General features: G+C 43.9%; 1 protein-coding gene across 1 annotated transcript in view; it reads right to left on the bottom strand.

Annotated features, from left to right (window-relative positions):
- ANO2 (anoctamin 2) overlaps positions 1 to 21,787 on the bottom strand; it is a 376,891-nt gene that overhangs the window by 277,635 nt on the left and 77,469 nt on the right. The window contains exon 4 of the mRNA XM_030804747.1: positions 14,445 to 14,543. Coding sequence (XP_030660607.1) covers positions 14,445 to 14,543 — 99 coding nt within the window. The remainder of the gene's footprint in view (positions 1 to 14,444; positions 14,544 to 21,787) is intronic.

Below are 21,787 nucleotides of genomic sequence, written 5' to 3'. Positions count from 1 at the left end.
GGAACCCAGGCTTCCTGCCTTCCCCTTCTAGAGCCCTTTCCTTCCACCTAACATCCTTTGATCCTTGGCTGGGCTCCATGGACTGCCCCTGAGAAGAAAGTAGGCTGTAGTGCCCCTTTCCACCCCGGCCAAACCCAGCAGCCCAGGCTCTCCTCTTTACTTCAGCAGGATTCAGGAAAGACACCCCGATCCTCTTTATTATTATTAATACAATCAGCAGTGGCATCATTATTACTGTTATTCTTGGATATCAGAGAATTATGAACAACCTCAGAAATGGCGAGACACATGTTAGCCAGCTGTTCCCCATTATGCCCTCCCTGGGTACATGATACGCCTTTCATGTGCTTAAAATCATAAATAATTTTTAAAATATGTTGCTGTTATTTTGTATTCCAGGGCTCAAATGTGGTTCTCATAAAAGCTCACTTTGGCCTCACTGTTACAGTCTAAGGGGTTTACTGTCTTTTCTTACTTCTTTTTTCCTCCTTGTCTCCCTCAGCCTCTCCTCTCCAGAGGGGCACAGCAGTGTGGTCTGAGGGCTGATTTGTTTCCTTTTTATATTAAAATCATGTGCTTTCCTGGGGTGCAGGGAATGAAACTGCATATATTGGACAGTATACAAGGCACTGTTCCCATTTTACAGATTAAAAAACACTGACTGAGGCACAGAAAGTTTTACTAACATGCCCAAGGTGCACAAACATTGGGAGATCCAATGACCCTGAAGATCAAGGAAAAGGTCTAACAGTCTGAGATAAAAACAACATAATCTTAATGACCCATGAGTCACTAATATCTGCAGTGGCCTAAGAGTGTCTCTCCCAGCAACAGGCAGGAAAGGTCACCCAGGAGGAATGCAGACCAGAACGTGTGCTGCAGCTGGGAGCACACGTGTTGACAGAAATTAATGCCCATCGTCTGCCGCTTTTTATTTATTGATGCTTTCCTCTGCTCCTCCTCCAGTCGCTGGATCATCGAAGTTCCATGATTATTACTTATGGTATCTCACTCATCTTGAGAGGTAGGACTGGGCTGGAGATGATCATTCCACCTTTCTACCCACCCTAAAGGCTCAGACACACACAGAAGCCGAACAGTAGGAAAGGAGTACAAGTCACCAGCTGGGCAAAGATGGAAGATTCTGGAGCTGAAGAAGGGAGGAGCAAGAGAAGCCAAAAATGCCATGGAATTCACCCACTGCTCTCCCCGCCAGGTGGTGCCTGCGAGAGGCACACAGGCACATGCTGAGCCAGACCTGAGGGGTTCCATGCTGCTGAAATCTGTCCTGCTCGCTTGCTGCACATCACTCATGCAAGTGAGCGTTAAGCCTTTCAGCGATCAAAAGGGAAACAGCACCAGGAGGAGCCAAGGTCAGCTACAACCTGCAGCCAAAGGAAGACTTTCTCTGTGCACACCAAGAACAGCGAGAACAGGGGCTGCCCATTCCCCTCCGCCCCACCTGTGTCCACAGGTAAGTTTCCCCTCAGCAACAACACTGAGTGTAGACAGACAGTGATATATTTACACAATGTACATTCTCCAGTGTCTAATTCTGTGCTTATGGTTTTTGATTCTGTTGTCAGTAGGTCCTCTACACATGAATGAATGTTTGCTGACTTATAAAAGTTGGGATTAAAACCAAACTTTTAAAATTACATGGCTGACAAGGCCTCTTAGGCGCCATGCCTGCTGCCTCCCCTCTGCAGCCTCAGCCCTGCCCCCCTCTCTGAGCTGCTCCCACACTGGCTCCCCTCAGTTCCACATGCAGTCCAGGGTTTTCTTACCTTGGGGCCTGTGGGCATGTCCTTCCCTCTTCTGGAAGGTTCTCACCTGATCTTCCCACCCACAGACTCCTATCCAGTGCTCGCATTTCAGCTTAAATGGTGCCTTCTCTTCCTCTCCCCCACTACCATCTAAATGAGTCTCCTCTGGTTGGCTCTCTCATCATACCCCAGTCTTTTTCTTCTGTTGGTGCCTCCTAATTTATTTTACTTTTTATTTTCTATTTTTTTGAGACAATATCTCACTCTGTCACCCAGGCCTGTGTGCAGTGGTACGATTATAGCTCACTGCAGCCTCAACCTCCTGGGCTCAAGTGATTTTCCCACCTCGGCCTCCTGAGTTGCTGGGACCACAGGTGCATGCCACCATACCCACCTAACTTTTTAAAATATTTTTTAGTTTTAGTAGAGATGAGGTCTTGCTTTGTTGGCCAGGTTGGTCTTGAACTCCTGGCCTCAAGTGATCCTCCTGCCTTGGCCTCCCAAAGTGCTGGGATTACAGGTGTAAGCCACCATGCCCAACCTTGCCTCCCAATTTATAACTAGCCATACAACATCTGAATCCTCCCCACACCAGTGGGGCCAGGGAACAGTTATTAGCACTACTATATCACCAGCCCTCAGCAAAGTACCTGGTGTATGGTAATACTCAATAAATATTCACTGGATGGTCGGATGGGTGGATGGAAAATGTAACTTTCCAAAGGATCTCTTACACACAATCTGTCCCCATTAACTGAAGGAGTCCTTTAGCAAAGGACCCAGATCAGGGCAGCTATAATGGTACATGTGCCACCATGATGCCCTGCCCTTTTCTGGCAGGCAGCCCTCAGGGAGCACAGGATTCCTGCCTATTGCCCTTGGATGGAGCCTCAGAATCCATCTCAGCATCACCCTCCAGCACGTCACCACCACTGGGTGAGATCTGGTGTGCATGACTCACTCTTTCATTCACTACCAGCATTTATTTAGTTCCTACTGTACACCAGGCACTGTTGTGGGTGCTGCTGATAAAACAGTTTAGAATAACTTGCTATTGTAACACATTTTCATATTTTTAACTTCACTGTTGCTGGGCCCTCAGTCACACTTGTCCACTGACAGGCCTCCACGTAGTCAATCAGGCCTGGGGTCTTCCCAGGCTTATATGCACATCCACAACACGGCCATGACCATCTCAGGTTCCTCACAGGAACTGCAGCACTTAGGTACCACCAATTATTTTTTCTTATTTTTGACAGTGAGAAGCATTACAGAAAACAAAATGAATAAAAGCATTCTGCACTCTTTCCAGTCTATTTAAACAGCAATCAAAGCAATCAAAGAGCATGCACCGAAAAGCCCATGAAGGTATCAAATATAAACCCTACCCTCCCAGCTGTCCCTCTATTGAAAACAAATGTTAGAGAACAGGCAATGACAGCAAGAGGAAGACACCACCTATAGCCAACCAACCCTATGTAAACAGCATCAGTCCTAGCTCATTTAAAAAGTTATTGACAATAATAACAAGAATCTGTCCAGAAAGTCATGTTGAAGACTGAGTTGGCAGCGAACCTCCTTCCCACGACCAAAGATCTGCAAGTTCTCCACCCTTAATAAAACTCAGGCCAGGCGCAGTGGCTCACACCTGTAATCCCAGAACTTCGGGAGGCTAAGGTGGGCAGATCACTTGTGGTCAGGAGTTTGAGACCAGCCTGGCCAACATGGTGAAACCCTGTCTCTAGTAAAAATACAAAAATGAGCTCAGCGTAGTGGCGCACGCCTATAATTCCAGCTACTTGGGAGGCTGAAGTATGAGAATTGCTTGAACCTGAGTGGCAGAGTTTGCAGTAAGCCAAGATTGTGCCACTGCACTCCAGCCTGGGTGACAGAGTGAGACTCCATCTCAAAAAAATAAAATAAAACAATAAAATAAATAAATGCCAACAACAAACTCAGAGAATTTCTCCTGATTTTTCTTTCTGGATTTACTGAACTATCAAAAACAGTTCTGATAAAGGAAGGAGTTGGTCAGGGTGAGGAGGGAACATGGGACAACTCCTGTTGCCGAATTTCACATGGCCAGTGTACAGCTGTGAGCTGAAACATCTCTTATCATCCTGAGCAACTGTGCTAGGGATCACAACCCAAACAAGATGCTGGGTGGGGGAAGCATCAATGGGTTAATCAACCTCGTGTTTATTGAGCAAATATTGTTTGAGGAAAACCATACTAGAGTTTGCAGGGAACATGTAAGAGATATAAACCATAGTACTTGCTCTCAGGGGGCTTATGATATATTTGGAAACACAAGAGTTAGGACCTGACGCAGCTGAAAAAAAACTAACAGGTAAGATAAATGCTGACTGTTGACTAAGAGTCCGGAAAAGATAATATCAGTGCAGGCTGAAGGAATAAAGAAAGGTCTATGAGGGAGGTGAGATTTAGGCTGGGGAGCAAAGGATGAGTAGTATTTGTTTATTCAGACAGGAATGGGAAGAACATTCTAGGAGCAGGGACAAATACTTAAAGCATTTGGAAAGGCTCCAGCCCACGGAGGAAAGAGTAAAGTACTCTGCTTGGACGAGAGTCTAAATCAGGGAGCTCCATCTAGGCTACACAGAGAGGTGTGGTTTGGAGAAAAGCAGTCCAGCATGGGTAAACCCAGAGAAAGCCTGGTGACATTACCAGGCTTGGGGACACAGGGCAGCTTCGGAATAGGCACCACAGGCAAAGTGTACTACCGTATTTAGAGCAAAGCTTGAGGAGGTGACAGACGTACGACACTTTTACTCTTAGATATCTGTGAACAATCAGAATGTAACTGACCCTAAAAGGTAACTGTCCTCAGGCCCCTCAGCCAACATCAATAACAGAGGAAAAAATAAATTCACAAATTGTCATTTGCTTTACATGTAGACCACAGCATTTTAAAGCTATGACAGACAATTTAGGAGCTAATCTTCTTACTGTATGGGTGAGAAAGCTGTAATCCAGGAATGTGGAATAACTCACTGAGCAAGACAGTATCATTGTTAAAAATGACCATTGAAATCTGTTGCCTCTCCTAGTCCAGGATTCTTTAATCTAGGATGGAATTCCCCAGAGTATGTTCTGCAGAACATTGCTTCCCCCAGGATATTCATAGGTGTTCAAGTGTTCAGCAGAAAAAGGCCTGAAAAAAAATGAACCAGTTTTTGTGTGTTTGTTTGTTTGTTTTTTATTTTTTTTTTTTTTTACTACAAGGCTTCTCAAAACTTTTGACTGTTCTGGTAAATTGTAATCATCAGTGTTTTCTGAATTTGTTCAACCATGAAATTTTTTTTTTTTTTTTTTTTTTTGTAAAACCAAAGACTAGGCTGGGCATGGCACCTCACACTTGTAATCCCAGTACTCTGGGAGGCAGAGGTGGGTGGATAACTTGAGTCCAGGAGTTTGAGACCAGCCTGGGCAACATGGGGAATCCATATCTCTACCAAAAATTAGCCAGGCATGGAGATGTGTGCCTGTACTCCCAGCTACTCAGGAGGCTGAGGTGAGAGAAACACCTGAGCCCAGGAAGTCAAGGTTGCAATAAACCATGACTGTACCACTGCACTCCAGCCTGGGCAAGACTTTTTTGAGACTTTGCCTCAAAAAAAAAAAAAAAAAAAAAAAAAAATGGTAGAGCGCGGTGGCTCACGCCTGTAATCTCAGCACTTTGGGAGGCCGAGGCAGGTGGATCACGAGGTCAGGAGATCGAGACCATCCTGGCTAACATGGTGAAACCCCGTCTCTACTAAAAATACAAAAAATTAGCCGGGCATGGTGGCGGGCACCTGTAGCCCCAGCTACTCAGGAGGCTGAGGCAGGAGAATGGAGTGAACCCGGCAGGTGGAGCTTGCAGTGAGCCAAGATCCACTGCACTCCAGCCTGGGCAACAGAGCGAGACTCCATCTCAAAAAAAAAAAAAAAATCCAAAAGAAGAACAAAGACTATCATTCTAAAAAGTACACTTTGAGAAGTGCCATTCTAGACCACACTATCCACTGCCTCAAGTCCAGTTATGGATTTTTCACTAAAGTGAGAGAGTAGGAGCATGGCCTTGGAGTTAGACAGACATGATTTTGAGTCCCTGACTATCTCCTTCAAGCTGTGTGAGCTTGGATAAGTTTATTAACCTCTCTGAGTTTCAATCTTCTCATCTATAAAACAAAACTAACGCTCATACCTACCTCATCTCGTTGTTGTGAAGGTAAAAACAAATCATGTACACAAGGCTCTTACGAAATGGTCTAGCACATGGGATGCAGTATTAACTATATTTAAAACTCAATTTATCTATTTATCAACTTATAAGTATTTTGATCTCAAGATAATTTGTTTTGACTGGCATAATTCAAACTGGTTTTATGAATCTTTTTCCTCAAAGTCAAATGTAAGAATTATGAAATGTGGACAAGTTTTAAAACATGTTACTATCCTTCTTTGCAGACACCTCTTACCGAGGCAGAAGCTGTTACTTAAGCCAATTACTGTATTTGGAAATAGAAGTATAAATAGGAAAATAATTCTTGAGTGGAGTAAGCTCTTCTTGACATTAGCCACACTGGGTCTCCTTCCACCATTCATAACAAGGTGAGCCTCTACTTCTATTTCATCAAACAGGAATGGAACATGAAAAAGTCATCATAGACATGCCAAGGTCACGTAGGAAGATCCATGCACAAAGACTCTTCCATAAAACTCCCAAACCCAATGGCAACAAATAAACAAGACTATTCCAAGTTATCTTAGAATCTGCAAAGTGGATTCTTGGAATACAGAGAAGGCCAACAAGCCTACCAGAGACCTAGTTCTTCAATTGTCTGCTTACTGCTTCCTGCCCAGAAGAAGAGTGTATTAGTTTCATAGTGCTGCCATAACAAATTATCACAACATAAATTTATTCTGTCACAGTTGTGAAGGTCACAAGTCTGAAATCAAGATATCAGTGGGGCTGCACTCCCTCTGAAGGCTATATGAGAAAAATTATTTCTTGCCTCTTCCAGCTTTTGATGGCCCCAGGCATTCTTTGCTTTGAGCCTGCATAACTCCAGTCTCTGCCTTCTTCACATAACCTTCTCCCCTCTCAAATCTCTTTCTGCCTTTCTCTTATAAGGATACCTGTCATTGGATTTAAATTCTATTCTAAATCCAGGATGATCTCATCCTGAGATCCTTAACTAATTATATCTGCAAAGATCTTTTTTCCAAATAATATTATATTTACAGGTTCCAGGGCTCGGACTTGGACATATCTTTTTGAATGCCACTATTCATTCCCTAACAAAGAGGATTATTGACTTTGAAAGTACAAGCCTTGTGATGGTTCATTTTATGTGTCAACTTGACTGGACCACTGGGTGCCCAGATATTTGGTCAGACATTCTGGGTGTATCTGTGAGAGTGTTTTGGGATGAGATGAACATTTGAGTCAGTAGGCTGAGTAGAGCAGATCATCCTCCCTAATGTGGTGGGCCTCATCCAATCAGTTGAAGGCCTGAATAGAACAAAAAGGCTGACCTTCCCACAGGTAAGGGGAAACTCTTCCTGCCTGACTGCATGAGCAGGGACATTAGTCTTTTCCTGCCTTCAAACTTGAACTGAAACATCAGTTCTTGGGTCTTGAAGCTGCTGGAGCTTCTTCATTGGCTCTCCTAGTTCTCAGGTCTTTGGACATAGACTGGAACTACACCATCAGCTCTCCTGGGTCTCCATCGCATGAAGTGCAGATCTTGAGACTTCCCAGCCCCCATAATTGTATTAACCAATTCCTCATAATACCTCTCTCTCTGCGTGTGTGTGTGTGTGTGTGTGTCCTGTTGGTTCTGTTTCTCTGGAGAACCCTAACTAATACAAGCCTCAAATCTGGATAACTGAGAAATAAGAGGTGCTGCAGTCCTGGCTGAGTAGAGTCCCTGAGGCCAGGCGAGCACCATGAACCAGGAAGAGGTCCTCTGTGAAGCTTTTGCAAAAGCCAGGGCTACCAAATCAGAGTCTCTAGAGGGACAATAACAAGCACCTGAGAACAATTTGCAATCATTTCCAAAGCTAAATGGAATTACCTATCCCTCCTAAGGGGCCACTGAAGCTAATTAAAATGCCAAGTTTCCTTGCTTTTTAACTGGAATTCTATCAGCTCAGTGTGGAAACACCAATTTTTTTCCCACTGATAAATAATGCTTAATAGCAATTACATATGTTTTCTGTTCAGGAAAAGAAGATAACTTATTCTTTAATAAATGCAGTTTAGTAGACATAAACATTTCAAAACATGGGTTCAACTGAAAAGAATTAAAGTGTCAGTGGCATTTCTGCTCGAACCTTTATCTTTCAACCCAGTTAGCCCCTCAGAAATTTGCAGACATTACTCTGTATTCAACCCTCCCTCAACTACAGTTTAACATTACATCCTCAGTTTTATCCAGAATTAGTGCAAGCAATGGTCACATGAAGAACACTGCAGAAGCTTAAGTTAACTTATTACTGAAAACATAGTCCCTTGTATTGTTCACGTCCTTTACAACAACGGGAAAAATTTGCCTCCTTTGGCAAAATAGATGCTGATTCTTATAGACAACTGTGAGCCACAGTCCTTTCTGTCTTGGCTACCAGAAAGCCCAGAATGCAACTCTGTCTCACCTGCATCCATCACCCTTATTTTTAGTTTCCACTATCATTCTTTCCTTTGCACTTCCCTACTTCCCCCCCCAATCCCCCCCGATGAAAAGTTTCAAGATTCTTTTTATCTGTCCTTTTACAACCAAACTTCTTTTGGTTGTAATCCATCTCAAGTCCATTTTAGGAAACAGATTAAGACATGAATCAAGTAACCCCAGGTTAATGGGGGCAGAGCCAATAGTAGAACTCAAGGTGAACCACTTTTCACATCTGCTGTCTCTCTCTTAAAATGGGTGCCTTCAAGCTCTGCCTCCTGCACCACGGGATCCCAGTAGTCTTCTCACTGGCTTTCCCAGCAACTGCACTGCAGACCTCACAGGTGGAGCCATCGTGTTTACAAACGCCCCAAGGACCCGTGCTCTAGGAAATGGAAATCCCCAGCACATAGTCCAAAGGCCATCTGTTCCTGCATCTCCACAGATTTCATGTCTGGATTTCTGGCTGCCTTGGCAGAGTTGAGGGACTGGGCCTGCTTCCCCCAACATTGCAGAGAAGAGAGAAGAGAGTCAAAGAGCAGAAACAGCCCTAGTCTTGTACCAATTGCGCTGCCTGCACACCTTGCTATGAATAACAATACCAACAGCAGTAATAACAGCAGTTCTCATGTGTTGTGTGTGCCTCTCTGCCAGGCATTCAGAGTACATCATCACCTCCTCCCTCCACAATGTGTATTACTCCCGTTTTGGAGATGCATGGAGCTCTGAGCCTGCTTTCCTAAAAAGGCATGACTTGCTGGAAGTTAACAGCATCTACTTGCATGCAAAGGACACATAAGCTAAAGTTCTGCCATGCTCTGAGGGACAGCAAATGAGACCCCTGCACTATCAGTCACTCTATTAACAATAGCTACAAAAGCTCTGACGATTGGACAAAAGGGATTTTTCACCCATCCCAGGCATGTCACTTCTTCCAAATTTAGTGGACTCTGGCTGGATTAATAGGATTTCATTGACATGAAAGTCATCCCTAATAGCCTGCACCGACCTTGTCTCTGCTACAGGCTTGAGGAATAATAGAACGTAAAGGATGAGAAACGGAGTGTTCATTCATATATACAAAAAAAGTAAATGAGAAATCAACAGAAATGTTGACCACAATCTCTAGAAGAGCCATCTTGGTAATGAGCAGACGTAAGAAAGCACCTGCTTCCATACCGCCATTTCAAACCTTCTCAGGCTGCTCGGGGCCAAAGGCCAGGCCTTCCCACACCCTTCTGTGCATGGATCTTGAGTGTCCCTCACAAAATGCTGGCTCTTCTGTTGTTGTTTTTGGAAAACAAATGCTTCCTTCCAAGATCCCCTCTCCCAGTTAATATCTGTGCTCAGGACTTGGAGTCCCTGGACACATTACAATGGATTTGTCCAGGTTTGAGATCTCAATTTTGATTTCCTCCCCATCTTCCCAGTCTCTCTGGACCCCACTGAGTTATGATCCAAGCCTCCACTGCCTGGAGGATGCTTAACTGATCCCACGCCATGCCTCATTCTTCCTCCACACTCCCCTCGCCGCCAGGATGTGGCTCTCAGCAAATGTGGTTTTTTTCTCATTTTGGTCACTTCCCAAACCCATTTTAAAAAGAGAGCATGCCACCAGCCCCAACACTAGCCCTCCACAGACAGCGAGGCTCGTCCTCCATTTTCCATGCTCCTCTCTCAACTCAGGAACTGGGTTTAACCCAGACCCCCACCCCTGGGATCACAGCCTCAGATTAATTTTTACAAACATAGCATCCTACCCAGCACACCAAGTTGTATCCCTCCTCATCCATGTATAATACCCTCTGTGAACTCCACTACAAGCCATTGCCTTCTATGAGAAAAAGAAGATCTGGGGCCGGGTGCAGTGGCTCACGCCTGTAATCCCAACACTTTGGGAGGCTGAGGCAGATGGATCACTTGAGGTCAGGAATTCGAGACCAGCCTGGCCAACATGTTGAAACCCTGTCTCTACTAAAAATACAAAAAATAGCCGGGCGTGGTGGCGCGTGCCTATGGTCCCAGCTACTTGGGAGGCGGCGGCAAGAGAATCGCTTCAGCCCAGGAGGCAGAGGTTGCAGTGAGCCGAGATTGCACCACTGCACTCCAGCCTGGGTGACAGAGGGAGACTCCATCTAAAAAAAAAAAAAGAAAGAAAAGGAAGATCTGGGGCCATGTGGTAAAAGGAAGCCAAAACAGTCTCCCTGAGTCGAGTCTGGGACCAAGAAACTTTGGGAAAAAGTTCTTTCTGTTTTATCTGCAGCCTTGGAGGGGCAACCACATGGCTTTGCCTCTCCCTACTCCCTAACCCACCACACTGACAAACAGAATTGGTGCTGGGCTAATGAGTTACTACTTGACACAGTATCCCATCACTGCATTGAGTCTGGGCACCTGCACTCCCCCTATGTTGCCCTGTGATTGTCGGCACCCTGAGGGCATGGGTTGTTTCTGCTCCCTCAGTGCCTCTCCAAGGACTTTTTTACAGAGGGAGCACTATCAGTGCTGGCTGCTTCTTTGGTCAGAAAGGAAGTTGACTGGGGGACTAAGAATTGAGAATACACACTAAAATATCTCAGAAAGCAGACACAACAAAATCCTGCATTTACACAGCACTGGTTAAGAATCAGATCCTTACAACAACCTTCTAATAAAAATAGGACAGGTATGAGTATGCCCATATCATAGATGAGGCAACTGAGGCTCTGAGAGATGGGATGACGTCCCCAAATCACACAATAAATAACTGCAGAACCAAGGTTAGAAAATCTCTTCTTCTGAGGACTCATCTAGCGCTGTGTCTACCAAAATGGAAAGCGGGGAGAGAAACCCAGAGATGGCTGCTTTATAGTATGCTCTCACCCTCGCCAACTCATCTACAAGTTCAAATGCAGGTACCACCTAAAAACTACAGATGTAAGTTCCAAACAGCTAGGGTATAGGGGCACTGAAACTCTGAAGGCCGATATGTCATTTATGCAAAACTATGCTTTAAAAAGCATAAGCATGTGAAAGGATAAAGGAGATACCAGAGGGACCAAAGGCAAGCACTACCCGGGAAGCCAAGTCTGGGACTGAGGAGGAGAAGGTGGCAGAAAGACAAGAGATGTGGAGGTGTCTGGCTGGGTGTGGTGGCTCACGCTTGTAATCCCAGCACTTTGGGAAGCTGAGGTGGGCAGATCATGAGGTCAGAAATTCGAGACCAGCTGGCCAACATGGAGAAACCCTGTCTCTACTAAAAATACAAAAATTAGCTGGGTGTGGTGATGCACACCTGTAATCCCAGCTACTCGGGAGGTTGAGGCAGGAGAATTGCTTGAACCTGGGGGACGGAGATTGCAGTGAGCCGAGATCACACCACTGCACTACAGCCTGGATGACAGAGCAAGACTCCATCTCAAAAAAAAAAAAGATATCGAGGCGTCATAGGGTGTGCAAAGAACAGAGAGACAGGCTAGGAGGAGGCATCAGAGGTGGGGGGTGGAAGGAAGAGAGAAGACAAGGAAAAGAATGAGAGTAGAAAGATGGGAAGGAAAGCAAAGAAGGAAAATAAGCAAGTGGAGGTTGAAAAAGGACACACTTTTCCTATGTCTCTAGGTTTCCCCTAAAAGGATTACCCTGGGGGATGGAAATCATAACATGGGCATTAGAGTTTTGCTCACCTCCTTTCCAAGTATCAGCAGCAGAGATTAAAACATAGGAAACAAGACACAAATAGAATGAGTTTAAGAGAACATTACACATTCAGATAAACCAGAGAGAAAGGAGAATAATATACTGGAGTTAGAAGGAAGACAGAAGAAAGGCCGGGCATGGTGGCTCACGCTTGTAATCCCAGCACTTTGGGAGGCTGAGGCGGGCGGATCACGAGGTCAGGAGATCGAGACCACGGTGAAACCCCGTCTCTACAAAAAATACAAAAATTAGCCGGGCGTGGTGGCGGGCGCCTGTAGTCCCAGCTACTTGGAGAGGCTGAGGCAGGAGAATGGCGTGAACCCGGGAGGTGGAGCTTGCAGTGAGCCGAGATTGCGCCACTGCACTCCAGCCTGGGCGACAGAGCGAGACTCCGTCTCAAAAAAAAAAAAAAAAAAAAGGAAGACAGAAGAAAGAGGAGATAGGATTGGCCAAAACAGGACCCCACCAGGAGGAAGCAGAAGCCTCCACCCAAAGCTGAAACTAGTATCATGTTGCCAGGAACTCCAGAGAACATTAGCTAAGGAGGAGCGGAGGTCCAAAACAAAGATGGCGCCCGCATTTGAGGGCTGCGGTATTAGGAGTGAAAGGACTGAAACTAGGAGACAACGCAGCAGTGCAATCGAAGGGGAAAGACACAGCATGGTCCTTGTGAAACAGACACTTCAGGCATGTGACCCCCCTCCCTGCCACCAAAAATCACCTTTTGTTGGCAAAAACTAATATTTATGTTTGTGTTTGTTCATTGTTTAATAAGCATTTGTCCACCTGCCGTGGAGTTATTGTCCATTGTAATAAACCTATAAGAACAGAACCCATAGGCTTTATTCTTCTCAAGTAGAGGAATCATGATGGTATCAGTCACATGCTGGTATTTGATGAGTGATTTTTGATGGAGATAGCAGATTGTTAGTAGTGAAAATGGTGTTAGCCAACAATGTAAATCAGAATGGTGTTGCTGACTATAATGATAGCACTGAGAGTGGGCATGGTGACGAGGGGGCAGGTGATCACAGTGGTGATACAGAAGGCAACAAATATGGAATTCTGTTCACAGTGGGCAGCATGAAAACTATGATGATGGTAGTTACAAAGAGCAACATGATCTTTGCCATGGTAAGTCACCACTTACACAACTACACTATGGAAAGGTGTGTGTGTGTGTGTGTGGTGGTGTATATGAGAGAGAGAGAGAGAGAGAGAAGAGGGGGTGGAGGGAAAGAAAGAGAGACCACCCACAGTTCACCCATGGTTAAACTAGAGTGCCATCTGCCACAGGACCCTCACTAAGAGACATCGCAGAGGTCAAAGTCAATAGCCACTCCTTTCCCCTAAAATACCTAATGAATAAAGAATGGAGTATCTGTGAGCACATGCTTCCTTTCTCTTCAGAGCTATTTGCTAGATTTTGTTACACACGGAGACATGTCACCTAGAAATTCCCTGGGTAGATTTTTTTTTTTTTTTTTTTTTGGGTAGAGGTGGGGTTTTGCTATGTTGCCCAGGCTGGTCTCAAACTTCTGACCTCAAGAGATCCTTCCACTTCTCCCCCACAAAGTGCTGGGATTACAGGTGTGAGCCACTGTGCCCGGCCTCTGGGTAGATTTTTTAATTATGTATAGACTATCCTGAATTAAAAAAAAAAAAAACTACCTCAAACATCATCTAAACTGTGTGGCTGTCAACCCAGATGTGCATCATCCTGGGGATTTTTTGCCTAACCGTGATGGGAACTTCATTCCATACCAACCAAGTAGGTCAAATTCCCAGAGATGGGACAATGGCATGAACATTTCGAAAACACTTAGCAGGTGATCTTAATCAATTCACCTGATTAAGAACCTTCTTATTTACAGAAGAGATAAGTGAAACCCACCACCACACAATATTTAGTGGCAGAATCATAACTAGAATAGGTATCTCCACAGCAAATTGGTGCTGTTTCCCCTGCACACTGCTGACACAGTCAGCGTGGCTTGCAGCCTTCTCTCATTACTCTATTCACTGAAGAAGTGTCTGGCTGTACTAGGACTCCGAGAAGAGAGAGAAAGGAGGTGAAACAGAAAAATGAAGAACACGGACAGGGACAATGTGTTGCTTCTCATGCAACAAACCCAGCCAGTCTCTGAGGTGGAAGGATCTCCCTCCCACCCCAACTCTTCCCCGTTCCCACCACATCATGGGTCCCTGGGGAAACAAGTGTGATTTCAATTCCACAAAACCCACATCCCACCTGGCCCTATTCCCAAATTATTTGCATCCATCCGGCCCTCAGGAGGCCCGGAACCCAGGAGAAACATGCTCATACTTTCTTGGTAGGAACTTTGATCTTCAAGAATTCTGCCTCTCTGGCCAGCACCTGCCACGGGGCGTGTATCCGGACAAAGATGGATCCCTGGCTTTTATTCTGCAAGGTACAAAGAAAGAACAAATGGAAACACTTGTAAGGACATAGCTTAAATTCCTGGTTCTTCAACTGTTCCACACAAGAAGCCCAACCCATTGTTCTTCAGTTTCTCATTTTCGTTCTCTTTAAAATTCACCAGGGACCAGTCCCTTCCCACCTGTACCCAGTTTATCAGTCTATTCCAAAAATGCTCTCATTGAAAACAGTAGGATAGTGTTCCCAAAGTGTGGCCCCTGGAAGTTTGGTAGCTTCAAAGCAAAAAAAAAAAAAAAAAAAAAAAAAAGTTAAAACAATTTTGGTCACAGATTTGAAATATAAGCTATCATGATTTTCACAGAAATCTCATTACACTCTTAATAACAAGTGGTTGGTTTTCCACTGCTCACATTCAGTGAATAACCTGCAACTTGTCTCCATTCATACGTTTTTATTGTTTATTGTTCAAGTTTGTATTTTTGTTCTACTATCATGCTGTTATAGCCCCAAACCACAAAAGTGATCTACTAGAGCCTAGCAGTAATACTATAAATCATAATGACAATGGTACAATGCAAAATAATATAAACAGGGCTCCTATATGAATACAGAACATGAATCTATGTCTCAGGATAAGGGACTGTGTTGTGTGTTGATTTCTCCCAAAAAATGAAAAATAAGGACAGAAAATGCAGTGATGAGTATTTGAAAGTCAGGTTTCATTGACCCAGCAATTCATCTGGCCCTTGTCACCATGTCTGTTACAAATAGGTGTCAGATTATGAGAGGAAGGCACCTCATCTTCAAATAAACACTCACTTTTTTTTCAGAACAAGAACACACAGGGGAAAAAATACTTTCTGAAATGAATTTAATTAATTTTGTCACTAAAGAACTAAAGAGGACCAAAACCAAGTAGGAAAAAGTGGCAAAAGTCTCATTATTGGTGAGAAGTTTCTAAAACTACCTACAAAATTAAGCACAAGCATTGTGTTTAAACTCCTTCACTGTGTTCAGAGAGAAAGAACAAGCTGATAGCACAATGCTTCATTCCGCCCTCTGATCTTGGTTTAGTGTTGAAGACTATGTAGAAAATCCCCAACTCACAGGCTCTGACTGTCTGCATTTTCAGTGTGCCTGGCAGAGAGATAGACGGCAAACAGAAGATTACTTCCCCCACTGAAGAACACTATCTGTGGAGGTGCTCACATGTGTTTTTGAAATGATGAACAAAATAAAAAGATATTTTATGGCACTCATTAATGCAAGTGAAAACTATTTCTATAATTCTGCAATGGCAGCTCCAAAATATGTTCAGTAATTCAAACGTCCAGAACCAAACCTCACTTTGAGGAAGAAAGCTCATGACTTACAAGGCAGAAAAATGAAGAATAAACCAAGATTTCACAAGGAGATTGGACGATGGTGTGAAAGGCTTGGGTAGTCCAGAGTTTGAAAATAACAATTACCACAATGCATATTTATTGAGTGTATATTATGCGCCAGAACTGAGTTAGGTGGTCACTGCATTAGCTCACACAATATTTGCAACTATGCTGTAAGGCCAGTACTACCACAATCTCTATTCCACAGCTGAGGAAACCAAGGCAGGGAAAATGTAAATGATTTGCCCAAAGTTACACAGATAGTGCAATAAAAATACTTTTCAGACATGACATGCTCACTCAGGATAATTAAGAAACACACCCAAGGACTGTAACACGATACAAAGACATGTGTTTAGGCTAAAATCAAATCCAAGGGTTGATAACGAACCTATGTGGCAGCCCTAAAATGAAACCTTCCCAATCCCAACTGTGACATCATTCTGACAAAATACTGAAAGTGGCCTTCAGCAAGAAAGCTCCCCAATTTTATCTTTGGTTATGCAGGACTGCTAGATAGAATCATCAATCACTTGCTGCTACTTCTAACTGTAATTTAAGCTTTTCCAATTAAGTGAAAATAAAGGGTAAGAAAAGAAACCATCTGTGAAGCTGACCTGCAAGCCCAGCTCTCCATCACGGCCCCAGAAGTTATGTTTTTGGTGAAAGATGGCAAACAGCATCATCCCTCTCGCTAAGAGGAGATCACGACGATTATGAATGTTAACATATTACCCTTTGTCTTTATTTTCAAATTGTGATGAATGCTGTTTTAACTTTCTTTAGGGTCGGTGGCTCAAGTGTGTAACAAATGTCCATTAAGTGGGTGCAGATGTTCTAAGTTTGAGGTAGGGTTGGGAGGGCAAGGGTCAAATTCCAAGACCTTGGTGGCAGACTGCTAGCTGTCCCCTGACAGCTGTTCTCATGTTCTTCATTTTTAACAAAGCACATGGCCGTTCAGCATTAAGACCACATCTCCCTTGCGATGGGGTGTTTCCATAAACAGTATTTCTGGCCAATGTCGCGAGGTGGAAGTATCTGGTAAGCTTCTTCAAATACAGCAACTAGGTGCTTTTTGCCCCGTCATTTTCTTCCATCCCCTTAACCTGCTGCCTGGAAGATGGACACAGACATTTTAGACCTTAAGGTTAAAGTCCAGGCCAGAAACAGCAAAGTGTCAAGAGAGAAGCTGGCTCTGGCTCTAGAGAGTGTCATAGCAGCCCTGGGCTGCCTTTAGATTTTTATGTGAAAGATAGAATTCTACCTTGTTAATCCACAGTGATTTTAGAGGCTCTATCAATTGCAGCCTAATCTTACACTAACCAATGCAAAATCATTTCCCAGTATGGGGTTGTTAACTTTCTCCAGCAAAGCATGCATCTCTACTCTCCTCAAAAGGAACTTATTTTAAATAAAAACAAAAGCAGGAATGCAGTTTTGTGGAACTAGTCATGTTCCTTTCATGCTGTGCAATATTGTCACCTTCTCATAAAAAGGAAAACATACCCACCATTGTGAAATATTAGCTGACGTGACTGGCTGTGTCTCCAAAGAAAAAAATTACTCCTTGAAAGCTCCGGAGCACAACCATCGCCGAATGCATCCCCCAGGAATCTAAACCTGAAAGTTAACATGTATTGACTTTTAAAAAAATGTTTCCTTGTCCCCTAGGCCACTCCAACATCCATTCTGCCCTGCTTGTGGATGTGGGTTCTTTTAGGCATACAAGGGGAGTGGAAGAGCTTGGAGCTTCCAAGTTAGACAGAATAAGATCTGAATCCTTAGTTACTGTGAACAGTCCTGCAATAAACATGGGAGTGCAGGTATCCCCTTGATACACTGATTTCTTTTCCTCTGGATACATACCCAAGAATGGGGTTGCTGGATCATATGCTAGTTCCATTTTTCGTTTTTGAGGGACCTCCATTCTGCTTTCCATAATGGCCATACCAATTTACATTCCTACCAGCAGTATGTGAGAGTTCCCTCTTCACTGCATCTTTGCCAGCCTTATTTTTTTGGTCTTTTTTATAGTAGCCATTCTAACTGGGGTGAGATGATATCTCATTGTGATTTTGATTTGCATTCCTCGATGATCAGTGATGTTAAGCATTTTTGCATATACCTGTTGTCCATTTCTATGTCTTCTTTTGTGAAGTGTTTATTTAGATCCTTTGCCCAGTTTTTAATTAGATTATTTGTTGAATCAACCTAAATGTCCATCAAGAGAGGAATGGATAAAAGAAATGTGATATATATATATATATATACACATATATACATATGCACTGGAATAGTACTCAGCCATAAAAAGAATGATATCCTGCTATTCACAGCAATATGGATGAGCCCGGAGGACATCATGTTAAGTGAAATAGGCCAGACACAGAAAGACAAATACTACATGTTCTCACTCATATGTGGAAACTAAAGAATATTTGAGCTTATGGAAGTAGAGCATAGAATTATGGCTATTAGAAGCTGGGGAAAATGTGGGGAGGGGAGGATGGGGAGAGGTTGGTTAATGGATCCAAAGTTAAGCTAGATAGGAGGAATACCTTCTAGTGTTCTGCAGCACTGCAGGGTGAATAGGATTAATATAATTTATTGTACGTTTCCAAAAAGTTAGAAGAGAGGATTGTGAATGTTTACAACACAAAGAAATTATATATTAGGGGTGACAGATATGCCAACTACCCTGATTTAATCATTACACATTGCATATGTGTATCAAAATATCACTCTGTATCCCATAAGTATGTACAGTTATATCAACTAAAAGTAAAAGGAAAAAATATATTTGTGACAGCATTATTTCTAACAGCAAAATACTGAAAACAACCAAAATTAATTATGGAACAAGATCAGAAAGGGAAAAAAACTATCTAGGTGTATAGCTTCTCTCATAGTTTAGAGATTCAAATAGAATCAGTATTTCCCACTAATTCTGGAATCTTCAACACCTGAAAATAAACGGATACCTATGCCTCAATTATTTAAAAAAAAAAAAAGATTTGCCTCTGGAATTTTGCAGCTGTGGGAGCTTAGGCAAGTCACTTAACCAAATGAGTCTCACCTTCTTTATCTGAATAAGGAGGATGAAAAATGTTGCATGGCTGTTGTGAGAATTGCAGATGAAGTAGGTGAAGTCCCTGCTAGTGTGCCTGAAATGTGGAGTGTTCAATAAACGTCAGGCATTACTATAGCAATGAGCTCTACCCAGGTAAAATGACTGCTTCTTGACTACAGGACAGTATCTGAAACTTCTTCTGTATTCTTCAAGCACCTAGCACGAGACTGCACACACAGCAGGTCCTCACTGGGGAAAACCAGTTCCCGTTAGATTAAATTGTGAATGAGTAATCCTGGTTCCTTTATTGCGTTGCACTTTTAAAATTATCTACAAGATTTTCAAAATGTCCCACATGTCCTAAAGGAAATCACAGGTTCAAAATATAGTGCATCTCCAGAATTTGGGGACAAGGTCAGAAAATACAACTTGCTGAAATCGACAGGAAATTTAACACAACATTAAGGGATTAGCCATCAGAGGATATAACCCATCCCTAAAGAAGATGTTATAAATAAGTAATCAATATGACTGGAGGGGCTCCCAAATCTCAATAGGCAACTAAAACTTCAGTTCATGTAAAATGAGCTGTAACACGTAATTTGGTCCTTGTCATCACAGAAGGGAGAACCAGGGCACAGATATTTCCGTAGGAAGGCCCAGGCCTGTCAGTCTAAGGTAGGTAATTTTTCCAGGGCCAAGCAATGTGAAATATATAACAGAGCAGGAAATGTCTCTAGCTTAGTTGAAATGTCTCAAAAAACTATAAAATCCTTTCACTGTGACTCCATTTTCATAAAGCCCTACAAACCCTGCTTCTCTAGTTCTTGGTATCAGAGAGTTACCCAAGAAGACAGTGTGAGTACTGTGGCCAAAGGAAATGAATACTCCTCAATCAGAGCCTGACTTCTGAGTTCACCGGTCTCTCTTTTTTTTTTTTTCCCCCAAGATGGGGTCTTGCTTTGTCTCCAGGCTGGAGTGCAGTGGCACGATCTTGGCTCACTGCAACCACCTCCCAGGTTCAAGCAATCCTCCCACCTCAGCCTCCCGAGAAGCTCGGACTACAGGTGTGTGCCACCATACCAGCTAATTTTTAAATACTTTTTTAAAGATGGAGTTTTGCCATTTTCCCCAGCCTGGTCTCAAACTCTTGGACTCAAGCCATCCACCTGCCTTGGCCTCCCAAAGTGCTAGAATTACAGGCATGAGTCACCACATCTGACCTGCCCATTTCTTTTAACTCATGATGTCCACTGGTTTCCCACACCTGTCCTCCACTAAGTAAACTGGTAGAGAACTGAGTTCACAAAGAGGCTAAGTCAGGTCTCATCTTGAACCTGTGCCCTGCCCAGTCTGCTGACGTCTCACTCACTCCCTACCCCGCTTCCTCTCTAAAGTTAACTCGACAGCAAGCCTGATGATTTGCACATGGCCTAAGGTACCAGCCCCTCTCACCCTCCTCCCCAGTCTCCAGCACCCAGCCCTTCTCACTGTCATCTGGCTGTTCCACCAGCTTCCCACCCTGGAGCCTCCTCACATTCTATCCCTCCATTGCAAAGCTCTCATCATCTCCCATCCCACCCAACTCCTATTTGGGTCTCAGCTTAAACATTCCTTCCTCAGGGAGCCTCTTCCTGAGCCCTGGATTATGCCTGGTCCCTTCCTCTTGCTTGTACAATTCCTTGTCTTTCTCCTTCATAGCACGGACCCACTATCACTATCATTGTGTCACTAGGCATCTCATATCCTTCTTCTCTGCTAGACCTGTAGCTCCATGAGGACAAAGAATGAGTCTGTCTTGTTGTTTGCTTTGTCCTCGGCAGCCACCACAGTACCTGACATATAGTAAGTGCTCAGTAAATATTTCTGGCAACTCCAGTACACATATACTGTATTCCTAGTGGATTCCATTTGGATCCTGTGACCGATCTCTAAAAATTATCTACCATGGCCCACAAAGTAATTGGTGACCTTTGGCCAACAGAATTTAAATCTAATTCAGTTTTGAGAAAATAATTCAATTACCCCTAAGTGTCATTTTTGAATGTTTCTCTCACATTGATAGCTAAAGTTACTAAAGTTTCCACCTGAACAGGAACCATCTAAAGATCGTGGAGGGCCTCTCCATCCTCTTGGTGGCCCCCGATGCTCCATGCATTTGCAGACTGCCATTCCCTTTCCTAGAGGCCAAAGGAATTGACACAGCCTCACTCGTGCTCACAAAACACAACCTGAACTGGATATATCAGAAACTTTTCTGCCTCACAGGCTTCTGGGGGTGTTACAGCATTAAGGAGAAGAATCAGGAATACTCTGGAAAATAAACAAGGCCTCAAATGTCAGTCTTTGATGTCTTCACTCAGCAAGCATTAGACTGCCATGGTGCTAGTCAACACCCCATGCTGACAGTTCAAGGCAGGGCCAGCTTAGGGACACAGAGGAATTTCAGAATGGTGAACTGATTTGGCCACAGGACTCTAGAGTTGGAAGCACCTCCAAGCACACCTAACATATCTTTCTCCAGTAACAAAGGAAGACCTGCAGCCCAAGAGTCTGTGCTGCATAAGCATAGACATACAGCTAATTACAAGCAGACCCAGGTCTCCTGGCACCAGCATTCATCCCACCCTGCCATCCTGAGGGCTGCCAACCATCCGTGGCAATCCTGCAGCCCCTCCCTTCACAAGAAATCAGGGAGGCAGGGGAAGGAGGAATGGGCTAGGGAGTGAGGGAAGAAGGGGCTCGTACCCCCAGCCACCTCTCTCCTGCACTCCAGGCCCCTAGCAGGGACTGCAGGCCGCGCTCCCGGTGAA

Source organism: Nomascus leucogenys, chromosome 23 (genome assembly GCF_006542625.1).
Source record: "Nomascus leucogenys isolate Asia chromosome 23, Asia_NLE_v1, whole genome shotgun sequence".
Taxonomy (NCBI): Eukaryota; Metazoa; Chordata; class Mammalia; order Primates; family Hylobatidae; genus Nomascus; species Nomascus leucogenys.
Note: the sequence above shows the minus strand (reverse complement) of the source record. Positions and strands in the feature narration are given on the sequence as shown.